The sequence below is a fragment of the Coregonus lavaretus genome (assembly GCF_964263955.1).
Source record: "Coregonus lavaretus genome assembly, contig: HAP1_SCAFFOLD_2018, whole genome shotgun sequence".
Lineage (NCBI taxonomy): Eukaryota > Metazoa > Chordata > Actinopteri > Salmoniformes > Salmonidae > Coregonus > Coregonus lavaretus.
This window is the reverse complement of record NW_028159505.1, coordinates 78,500-90,942: the sequence shown is the minus strand read 5'-3', so window position 1 is coordinate 90,942 and position 12,443 is coordinate 78,500. Positions and strand designations below refer to the sequence as shown.

The 12,443-nt window shown below is 43.6% G+C and overlaps 1 protein-coding gene across 1 annotated transcript; it reads left to right on the top strand.

The window, feature by feature from the left end:
* Positions 1-148: 148 nt before the first annotated feature.
* Positions 149-11,930, top strand: LOC311122788 (LIM domain-binding protein 1-like; the record flags this gene model as incomplete). The annotated part of the gene is made up of 8 exons (XM_084197105.1): positions 149-224; positions 521-623; positions 1,321-1,493; positions 1,898-2,020; positions 2,173-2,256; positions 8,840-8,963; positions 9,607-9,752; positions 10,071-11,930. Coding segments are annotated over 8 exons (1,060 nt in total), but the record flags the coding sequence as incomplete, so codon positions are not given.
* Positions 11,931-12,443: the final 513 nt, after the last annotated feature.

Sequence of the window (12,443 nt, the reverse complement as noted above, 5' to 3'; positions counted from 1 at the left end):
CAGTTTGGGTTCCGGTACTGTTTATATTTAGGTGACGGAACTCTGCAATATTTTAAAGCCAATATTCTATAGGAAGTGCCGTTACTCTGACCCAAGTCAAGCTATTGCTACGTCTAACCTCTCCTGTCTGTCTGTCTGTCTGTCTCAGGAGGCACACACCGTACGGGAACCAGACAGACTACAGGATATTTGAGCTCAACAAACGGCTACAGAATTGGACAGAGGTAGAGTGGAGCTGAACGCTTAACTTAATCTCTCTGCCCGACCCTCTGTCTGTCTGTCTGTCTGTCTGTCTGTCTGTTTTTCCATGATTCTCTGCTCCTGGTTCTCAAGTTATTGTTTTACTAAGACTACCATACTGAATACTATGCTAACTCCCTCCCTCTCTCTCTCCTCTAGTTCTCAAGTTATTGTTTTACTAAGACTACCATACTGAATACTATGAGTTATTTTGTTTTAGTACTTACTAGGCTGACTTAACATGTTGCTAACTATTCATCTCTCTCTCTCCTCTCTCTAGGAGTGTGATAACCTGTGGTGGGATGCGTTCACTACAGAGTTCTTTGAGGACGACGCCATGTTGACCATAACCTTCTGTCTGGAGGACGGGCCCAAAAGATACAGTAAGAACACACACACTCACACATACACAGAAATGTCTCTCAACGCTCAAAGCATGAGTTGTTGTTGTATTCTTCTACTTCCTGTGATTATAATCAAATCAAATGTTGTTGGTCACATGCTTCGTAGACAACAGGTGTAGACTAACAGTGAAATGCAGAGTTAAAGTGACACGAGGAAGAAATCCACAGTGAATAACAAGTAAAAATAACATGTCTGTATACAGGGAGTACCAGTACTGAGTCAATGTGCAGGGGTACGAGGTAATTGAGTTAGCTATGTACTGTACATAATAGGTAAGGGTGAAGTGACTAGGCAACAGGATAGATAATAGACAGTAGCAGCAGCGTACATGGTGAGTATGAAAGTGTGAGTGTGTGGCGTCAGTATGCGTGTGTGTGTGGGCGTATGTTGTGTGTGTTGGAGTGTAAGTATGTGTGAGTGTGTGGGTAGAGTCCAGTGTGTGTGCATAGTCAGTGTAAGAGAGTTAGTGCCAAAAAGTCATGATTCTAGTCCGTGTTGTGATTAATATGGGGTGGTTTCCTGGACACAGACTAAGCCTAGATTCTCCATTGATCTTGCTGTTTAGTCCAAGGCTATGGTTAATGTGTGTCTTGGAAACCACCCTGTTAGACTCTATTGTTGTGTTCTTATACTCCACTGTTCTTCTACTTCCTGTCTCCTCCTCCTCCTCCGCAGCGATTGGCCGGACGTTGATCCCGCGGTACTTCCGGAGTATATTCGAGGGCGGCGCCACCGACCTCTACTACGTGTTGAAGCACCCCAAAGAATCCTTCCACAACAACTTTGTCTCGCTGGACTGTGACCAGTGTACCATGGTTACTCAGAACGGGAAGCCCATGTTCACACAGGTACGAGGGGGGGTGTGTGTAACAGAGAGAGAGGATTTGTTTTTATGTGTGTGTGTGTGTATGTCAGGGACAGTCTGTGTGTATGTCAGGGGGACAGTGTGTGTGTGTGTGTGTGTGTGTGTGCGCGCGCAGGCTATATCTTTCCTGCAGACACTATTGTAAACATGGGGTAGAATCCTAACATCAAAATCTGCATTTCGTAACTCAAATGAATGAAATCAATGCATATTTTACGTGAAAGTCTACACATGTATGTCATGCTAGGATTCGGCCCATAGTTGCTGGTAAATTGCTGTCTTTGCACCCTTTGAACACAACAAATATTCTGAACATAACACATTGTTTTGGTGAACTTTCCTTATCCCCTTTGAAGAAAGTGCAACCCTGACCTTTGACCCCTATAGGTGTGTGTGGAAGGTCGTCTGTACCTGGAGTTCATGTTTGACGACATGATGAGGATCAAGACGTGGCACTTCAGCATCCGACAGCACCGTGAACTGATACCACGCAGTATACTGGCCATGCACGTAAGTTATAACAGACACACACACACACACACACACACACACACACACACACACACACACACACACACACACTACCATAAATTCACTCCATCTGCTGTCTAATAGCGGTGGTAGACAGATCAATACATGGTGTCTGACCTCTGACCCTACAGGCCCAGGACCCCCAGATGTTAGACCAGCTGTCTAAGAATATCACCAGATGTGGACTGTCTAACTCCACCCTCAACTACCTCCGAGTGAGTACACACAACAACACAACACAACAACAACAACACAACAAATGTAGATCAGTGCCTTGCAAAAACTATTCATACCCCTTGGATATCTTCTAATTTTATTGTGTTACAAAGTGAGATTAAAATTGATTTAATTGTAATTTTTTGGCAACAATCTACTCAAAATACTCTGTCAGAAGTAGAAGAACAATTCTCTCTTTTTTTTTTATGAATAAAAATTGGATAACTAAAATATAGCCGTAGCCCCTTTGTTTAGGCAAGTCTAAATGAATTCAGGAGTAACATTTGGTTCAACAAAGCCCATACAGTGAGCTGCAAAAGTATTGTGACGGTGACACATCTTTTGTTGTTTTTACTCTACTCCAGCAATTTGGATTTCAAATGAAACGATGACTGAGGTTAAAGTGCAGACTGTCAGCTTTAATTTGAGGGTATTTCCATCCATATCTGGTGAACCGTTTAGAAACCTTATGTACATAGTCCCCCCATTTTAGGGGACCTAAAGCATTAGGACTAATCCACTTATGTGTATTAAAGTAGTCCCATATTCATATCACACAATGACTACATCAAGCTTGTGACTCTACAAACTTGTTGGATGCATTTGCTCTTTGTTTTGGTTGCGTTTCTGATTATTTGGTGCCCAATAGAAATGAATGGTAAATAATGTATTGTCATTTTGGAGTCACTTTTACTGTAAATAAGAATGGAATATGTTTCTAAACACTTCTACATTTAATGTGGATGCTACCATGATTATGGATAATCTTGAATGAATCGTGAATAATGATACGAGTTACAGACACACAAATATCATACCCCCCCAAAAAATGCTTATTGTAATGGTGAGAGGTTCCATGTTCCTGATAGGTATGGTAGTAGTTTAATATAGTACTGATAGGTATGGTAGTAGTTGAATATACTGTAGTTCTGATAGGTATGGTAGTAGTTTTTAATATAGTACTGCTAGGTATGGTAGTAGTTTAATATTTTTATTTATTTATTTTTTATTTCACCTTTATTTAACCAGGTAAGCCAGTTGAGAACAAGTTCTCATTTACAACTGCGACCTGGCCAAGATAAAGCAAAGCAGTGCGATAAAAACAACAACACAGAGTTACATATGGGGTAAAACAAAACAAAGTCAAAAATACAACAGAAATACATATAATATACAGTGTGTGCAAATTTAGCAAGTTATGGAGGTAAGGCAATAAAATAGGCTATAGTGCAAAATAATTACAATTAGTATTAACACTGGAATGATAGATGTGCAAGAGATGATGTGCAAATAGAGATACTGGGGTACAAATGAGCAAAATAAATAACAATATAGGGATGAGGTAGTTGGGCGGGCTAATTTCAGATGGGCTGTGTACAGGTGCAGTGATCGGTAAGGTGCTCTGACAACTGATGCTTAAAGTTAGTGAGGGAGATAAGTGTCTCCAGCTTCAGAGATTTTTGCAATTTGTTCCAGTCATTGGCAGCAGAGAACTGGAAGGAATTGCGGCCAAAGGAGGTGTTGGCTTTGGGGATGACCAGTGAGATATACCCGCTGGAGCGCAGACTACGGGTGGGTGTTGCTATGGTGACCAATGAGCTAAGATAAGGCGGGGATTTGCCTAGCAGTGATTTATAGATGGCCTGGAGCCAGTGGGTTTGGCGACGAATATGTAGTGAGGACCAGCCAACAAGAGCGTACAGGTCACAGTGGTGGGTATTATATGGGGCTTTGGAGACAAAACGGATGGCACTGTGATAGACTACATCCAATTTGCTGAGTAGAGTGTTGGAGGCTATTTTGTAAAGGACATCGCCGAAGTCAAGAATCGGTAGGATAGTCAGTTTTACGAGGGCATGTTTGGCAGCATGAGTGAAGGAGGCTTTGTTGCGAAATAGGAAACCGATTCTAGATTTAACTTTGGATTGGAGATTCTTAATGTGAGTCTGGAAGGAGAGTACAGTCTAACCAGACACCTAGGTATTTGTAGTTGTCCACATACTCTAGGTCAGACCCGTCGAGAGTAGTGATTCTAGTCGGGTGGGCGGGTGCAAGCAGCGTTCGGTTGAAGAGCATGCATTTAGTTTTACTAGTGTTTAAGAGCAGTTGGAGGCTACTGAAGGAGTGTTGTATGGAATTGAAGCTCGTTTGGAGGTTTGTTAACACAGTGTCCAATGAAGGGCCAGATGTATACAAAATGGTGTCTGCGTAGAGGTGGATCTGAGAGTCACCAGCAGCAAGAGCGACGTCATTGATATACACAGAGAAAAGAGTCGGCCCAAGAATTGAACCCTGTGGCACCCCCATAGAGACTGCCATAGGTCCAGATAACAGGCCCTCCGATTTGACACATTGAACTCTATCTGAGAAGTAGTTGGTGAACCAGGCGAGGCAGTCATTTGAGAAACCAAGGCTATTTAGTCTGCCAATAAGAATGCGGTGGTTGACAGAGTCGAAAGCCTTGGCCAGGTCAATGAAAACGGCTGCACAGTACTGTCTATTATCGATCGCGGTTATAATATCGTTTAGGACCTTGAGCGTGGCTGAAGTGCACCCATGACCAGCTCGGAAACCGGATTGCATAGCGGAGAAGGTACGGTGGGATTCGAAATGGTCGGTGATCTGTTTGTTGACTTGGCTTTCAAAAACTTTTGAAAGGCAGGGCAGGATGGATATGGGTCTGTAACAGTTTGGATCTAGAGTGTCACCCCCTTTGAAGAGGGGGATGACCGCGGCAGCTTTCCAATCTCTGGGGATCTCAGACGTTACGAAAGAGAGGTTGAACAGGCTAGTAATAGGGGTTGCGACAATTTCGGCGGCTAGTTTTAGAAAGAAAGGGTCCAGATTGTCTAGCCCAGATAATTTGTAGGGGTCCAGATTTTGCAGCTCTTTTAGAACATCAGCTGTCTGGATTTGTGTGAAGGAGAAGCGGGGGGGGCATGGGCAAGTTGCAGCGGAGGGTGCAGAGCTGGTGGCCGGGGTAGTGGTAGCCAGGTGGAAAGCATGGCCAGCCGTAGCAAAATGCTTGTTGAAATTCTCGATTATTGTAGATTTATCGGTGGTGATAGTGTTTCCTAGCCTCAGTGCAGTGGGCAGCTGGGAGGAAGTGCTCTTATTTTCCATGGACTTTACAGTGTCCCAAAACTTTTTGGAGTTAGTGCTACAGGATGCAAATTTCTGTTTGAAAAAGTTAGCCTTTGCTTTCCTAACTGCTTGTGTATATTGGTTCCTAACTTCCCTGAAAAGTTGCATATCGCGGGGGCTATTTGATGCTAATGCAGTACGCCACAGGATGTTTTTGTGCTGGTCAAGGGCAGTCAAGTCTGAGGAGAACCAGGGGCTATATCTGTTCTTAGTTCTGTATTTTTTGAATGGGGCATGTCTATTTAAGATTGAGAGGAAATTACTTTTAAAGAACAACCAGGCATCCTCTACTGACGGAATGAGATCTATATCCATCCAGGATACCTGGGCCAGGTCAATTAGGAAGGCCTGCTCGCTGAAGTGTTTTTGGGAGCGTTTGACAGTGATGAGGGGTGGTCGTTTGACCGCGGACCCGTTACGGACGCAGGCAATAAGGCAGTGATCGCTGAGATCCTGGTTGAAGACAGCGGAGGTGTATTTAGAGGGTAAGTTAGTCAGGATGATATCTATGAGGGTACCCATGTTTCGGATTTAGGTTTGTACCTGGTAGGTTCGTTGATAATTTGTGTGAGATTGAGGGCATCTAGTTTAGATTGTAGGATGGCCGGGGTGTTAAGCATATCCCAATTTAGGTCACCAAGCAGTACGAACTCTGAGGATAGATGGGGGGCAATCAATTCACATATGGTGTCCAGGGCACAGCTGGGGGCTGAGGGGGGTCTGTAGCAAGCGGCAACAGTGAGAGATTTATTTCTGGAAAGGTGGATTTTTAGAAGTAGAAGCTCAAACTGTTTGGGCACAGACCTGGATAGTATGATGAAGCTCTGCAGGCTATCTCTACAGTAGATTGCAACTCCACCCCCTTTGGCAGTTCTATCTAGATGGAAAATGTTATAGTTGGGGATGGAAATTTCAGAATTTTTGGTGGCCTTCCTAAGCCAGGATTCAGACACTGCTAGAACATCAGGGTTGGTGGAGTGTGCTAACGCAGTGAATAACTCAAACTTAGGAAGGAGGCTTCTGATATTTATGTGCAGAAAACCAAGACTTTTACGGTTACAGAAGTCAACAAATGATAGCTCCTGGGGAGTAGGAGTGATACTGGGGGCTGCAGGGCCTGGGTTAGCCTCTACATCACCAGAGGAACAGAGGAGGACTAGAATAAGGATACGACTAAAGGCTTTAAGAACTGGTCTTCTAGTGCGTTGGGTACATAGAATAAAGGGGGCAGTTCTCCGGGCGTTGTAGAAAAGATTCAGGGCATTATGTACAGAAAAGGATATGGAAGGATATGAGTACAGTTCAGGTAACCCTAAGCGTTGGGTAACAATGAAAGAGATAGCGTCATTGGAGGCACCGATTGAGCCGGTCTCGGCGTGTATGGGGGGTGGAAAAAAGGAACTATATGAGGCAGTTTGAGAGGGACTAGGGGTTCTACAGTGAAATTGTATAATAAGAACTAACCCAAACAGCAATAGGCAAGGCATAATTGACATGGGAGAGAGGCATAAAGCAGTCACAGGTGTTATTAGAGAGAGCTAAGACACAACTGGAAATAGCGATAACGTTTGGGCTAAGACTAAACAGAATAAACAGGACAGGGTACCGTGTAAAGGAACAGTCCAGCAGGCATCAGCTGTGCAGCTGAGTGATCATAAGGTCCAGTGAACAGCAATATGTGAGTCCGAGAGCAGTTCAAATTGGTGCTTCAGCACAGCTAGCAGGGAGCACAGTTGTAGTTTGCGTGTGCTAGCAGGCCGGGGCTGGCAGATGGATCTTCGTGGTCGTCGCAACGGGAAGCCTGTTGAAACCACATCAGACTATTTCGTCGGCAAACCAGTCGTGTTGTATCGGCGGGGCTCCTTGTCAACACTAGGTGGTCCCGTCCGGTTGACAGAGAGGTAGATAGCCGGGAGATGGGCCTAGCTCAGGATGATTAGCCAGACCACAGCGTCCATTTAGTTGAAGCTAGCTGGTAGCGATGAATCCGGAGTTAAAGGTCCAGTGATTCAGTGATTCCGGCAGAAAAACTGATATGTTCTGGGTCGATAACGCGCTGTGCAGACTGGCCGAATATCCGGTGATTAATATCCAGTGATTGAATTAATCCCGCAGAAAAAAATCCAATGTTCTGGGTGAAATACCGCTAACTGTGGCTAATAGTAAGTAGCTAGTTAGCTGGCTAGCTAGTTTCAACTGGAGATTCTAGATAAAAGGTAAGTCAATAATAGAATCCGTTCCACATTGAGTGAGGCGGGTTGCAGGAAAGTATATTTTGTAGAAGGATGAAAAGTCTGATAGGGAAATATGTACGAAAAAACAACAAAAAACAGGGTATTTACAGGCTATTTACAGACACACGACAAAAACAGAACTGCACTACTTCGCCATCTTGGATTCAATCAATAGTAGTAGGTATGGTAGTAGTTTAATATAGTACTGATAGGTATGGTAGTAGTTTAATATAGTACTGATAGGTATGGTAGTACTTTAATATAGTACTGATAGGTATGGTAGTAGTTTAATATAGTCCTATGATAGGTATGGTAGTACATTAATATAGTACTGATAGGTATGGTAGTAGTTTAATATAGTACTGATAGGTATGGTAGTACATTAATATAGTACTGATAGGTATGGTAGTAGTTTAATATAGTACTGATAGGTATGGTAGTAGTTTAATATAGTACTGATAGGTATGGTAGTACTTTAATATAGTACTGATAGGTATGGTAGTAGTTTAATATAGTACTGATAGGTATGGTAGTAGTTTAATATAGTACTGATAGGTATGGTAGTAGTTTAATATAGTACTGATAGGTATGGTAGTAGTTTAATATAGTCCTCTGATAGGTATGGTAGTACATTAATATAGTACTGATAGGTATGGTAGTAGTTTAATATAGTCCTCTGATAGGTATGGTAGTAGTTTAAAATAGTACTGATAGGTATGGTAGTAGTTTAATATAGTACTGATAGGTATGGTAGTAGTTTAATATAGTACTGATAGGTATGGTAGTACTTTAATATAGTACTGATAGGTATGGTAGTAGTTTAATATAGTACTGATAGGTATGGTAGTACTTTAATATAGTACTGATAGGTATGGTAGTAATTTAATATAGTACTGATAGGTATGGTAGTAGTTTCATCATGTCCCCTGATATTGCCATATAGCTTACACCTATCAAACTTTTCAGATCTAGAGGGTGTTTCTGGACGGGCCTACAAACTAGTGTAGAAGATTTTACTGAAGTCAACTGTGAAGGAAATGTTATTGTGTGAAGAGACAGCCTTGAAAATGTTCATCTTGTCGTTCGTGTCATAAATAATCCACACCTGGTGGTAATTTCTACAACACAACGAATGTTGTCTTGTCTCTCTATCATCTCATGTCTCCCTCCCTCCCTCCCTCCCTCCGTCATGTCTCTCCTGTAGCTGTGTGTGATTCTGGAGCCCATGCAGGAGCTGATGTCCAGACACAAGACATACAGCCTCAGCCCCAGGGACTGTCTCAAGACCTGCCTCTTCCAGAAGTGGCAACGCATGGTGGCCCCGCCAGGTAACACACACACACAACGCACAGCGCATACACACACACACAACGCACAGCGCATACACACACACACACACAACGCACAGCGCATACACACAACGCACAGCGCATACACACACACAACGCACAGCGCATACACACACACATACAACGCACAGCGCATACACACAACGCACAGCGCATGCGCATACACATACACAACGCACAGCGCATGCACACACACACACACACAGCACAAAGGTGCATACACACACACACACAACGCACAGCGCATACACACACAACACACAGGCAGACAGAACGCGCAGGCGAACGCTCACACACATACGTGAACGCGTGTACACACACACACACACATTCCTCCTCCCTAACCCCTGCCTCTCCCTCTCTCCCCCCTTTCCCCCAGAGGAGCCGGAGAGGCAGGCTCCGAGTAAGCACACAAACTCTCACACACATCAAGATCTGGTTCTGGGTTCCAAGACTACACACACACCTCTTCACCTCCGTCCTAACTCTCTCACCCACTCCCTCTCCCCCCTCCTCTCCCCTCACTCTCCCCCCTCCTCTCTCCTCCCTCTCTCCTCTCTCCCCTCTCCTCTCCTCCTCTCTCCTCTCTCTCCTCTCCTCTCTTCTCTCCTCTCTCCTCTAGCTGAACCAGCCAGACAGGCCCCTAATAAGAGGAGGAAGCGTAAGATGTCTGGCGGCAGCACCATGAGTGCTGGAGGAGGAACCACCACCAACAACAACAAGAAGAAGAGTCCAGCTAGCAGCTTCCCCCTGTCCAGCCAAGTACCAGTAAGTAGCAGTCAAATCAATCATGAATTTTATGAAGCCCTTTTTACATCAGCAGTTGTCACGGTGTGTTACAGTTACATGGTCTAAAACCCCAAAGAGCAAGCAAGGCAGAAGCCAGAGCACAGTGACCAGGAAGGTTTCTTCCTTATAGGAAGGTTTATTTTCTACCCCCCTATCTCTGTTATAAAGGTATCTCCCTCCCCTTTAGGATGTGATGGTGGAGGAAGAGCCCATCCTGATAGGAGGAGAGCTAGCTATAGTAGTAGTAGTAGTCTCCTCCCCCTTTCTCTGTAATAATGGTTTCTTCCTCCCCTTTAGGATGTGATGGTGGTGGGAGAGCCCACCCTGATGGGTGGGGAGTTCGGGGACGAGGACGAGCGCCTGATCACGCGGCTGGAGAACCAACAGTTCGACGCGGCCAACGGCATCGATGACGAGGACAGCTTCAACAACAGCCCCGCACTGGGCGCCAACTCTCCCTGGAACAACAAGGCCCCATCCAGCCAGGAGAGCAAGAGTGACAACCCTACCTCTCAGGCCTCCCAGTAGAGGAGGGGAGGGAGGGAGGGGATGGGGCTTCGATAGTCTAAATGGGGCTTCCTCTCCTTTGGGTGTGTGTCAATTGTCTATAGTGGCTTCCTGACTGTTCTTATCTCTTTCTCTTAAAGGGGCAATCCATGTTGAAAAAATAACAAAGCTTCACCTCTGCCTCTGTTTTGGTAAAAAGTTGAGGGATGGGCCTGGAGAAATGTAACCACTCTCAAATTCACAGACAGCTATGGGTACAAGGACTGACCATCCAATATATAAAAAAATATATAGTTTTGAGGCTATACAGTTTTTGTTTATATTTACAATGGTTACAAACATTAGAGTAAAACAAGCTTATATTTTGGGTTCTGATGGGGTAAAACAGTTGAATTAAGCTCATAAGGCATTTATAGGTCATCTTCTTCAAGAATCAATGGGTATATATCATTAATTTATAAGTCCAAAAAAGGATGTAGCGACTGCAGATTGCCCCCTTTTAATATGGATCTTATCTAGGCTTTGGAGTAGAAGGAGTAGAGGTTTCCTTTCCTTGTCTACCTTCCTAAATCAGTTCTGATATGAGAGCTTGGTAGATGAAAGGAAATGACTGATAGCTATTACTTACATGGGGATCCTCCATACCTGGCTCTCCTAGCCTGGCTTTTAAGAAGAGACCAGAGGAGATGAGGAGAGGGAAGTCGTTTGGGACGGTTGAGATGCACCCAGGTAGGGGTGCAGGAAGGGGGGGTGGGGTAGGGAGAGGGTTGTTGGGGGGGGAACACGTGGAGTCGCTTAGGGACGGCTACTCACCCATCTACCTTCAGAAGAATCATGTTCACTAGATATGGAGCTTAGCTCTGGTCCACTCTGCTGCTGCATGTGTGTGTGTGTGTGTGTTTGTTTGTGTGTATGTTTGTGTGTATGTTTGTGTGTGTGGCTGTACTTGGTCAGAACAAAAGCCCGGACTGTGCCAAGGCTAGCGGACCGGAGTTGAGATCCAATCAGTTTAAAATGATTTCTCTCACACACACACACACACCATTGAAGGAGTACTGATCCAACCTTATAACAGAAAGCATTTAAACAACAACATTTTAGAGTTTTATACCAGTCTATTTCCCTAGAATGTTTTTATTTTATTTTCTACTCCTGCATTTCAATTCTACTTTTTATTTGTTCTTTTTTATGGACGATATTGAGACGCTACCAGACCAAGGAGCCAGAAAACAGGACTGCTTTTATTCTACCCCTTCCTCCCCGAAAAAATAGATTTGGTTTGTTTTAATATCTTTTATGTTTTAAAGAGAAATAATTGTGGATGTTTTTTTGAGATTGATTTTCTCCTTCTTGTTTTTAGTGTATTTGTGCTTGTATATTTAAGGTAGTAGCAAAGTTCTGTACGACTGTATTCTAACGTAGAGGTACCTGAAGCCATTCTGATCTAATGGGGGAAAAGAAAGACAAAAGAAATGGACAAAAAGAAGAAGAAAACACATGACCCTCTCCACCAATCCTCTCTCAAACACATGACCCTCTCCACCAATCCTCTCTCAAACACATGAACCTCTCCACCAATCCTCTCGCTCTCTTTTTTTTATTTTTATTTACTTGTGTACATTCAATTAAAAAAACCCTGGGGTACAGTCACCATTGAGAAGACATGTTTGCATCTTCCAGTTCAGCTGATCTTTTTTCCATTTTGTTTTCTATTTATTTTTTAATGAAATATCAGATATACGTTATGTTTCTCCAACCCCCCCCCCGATTACACATACATACACTTATCCGAAATGTACACTACTATTAGCAAATAAGCTTCCAAGCTAACTATCTACTGCTGTTCCGAAGTAGTCTAAAAAGACAACCTGACATAATTCTACCATATTTGTGTCCCAAATGGGACCCTATTCCCAATAAAGTGCTGGTCAAAAGTAGTGCACTACATACGGAATAGAGTGCCGTTTGGGACGCAGCCTCCAACTAATTATTAATGTTTCACTGAAGTCGTAGGGTTGTATATATTTCCAATACATGTGTTGTATAGGCTTGATCTGTAGTATTGAGTCTGTTGTGCATGTTTGGTAATACCTTCAATTCTCACAAGGGGGCACTGTTAAGAGTATCACAAATACAATAATTGATTTATAACAACTTTCAACT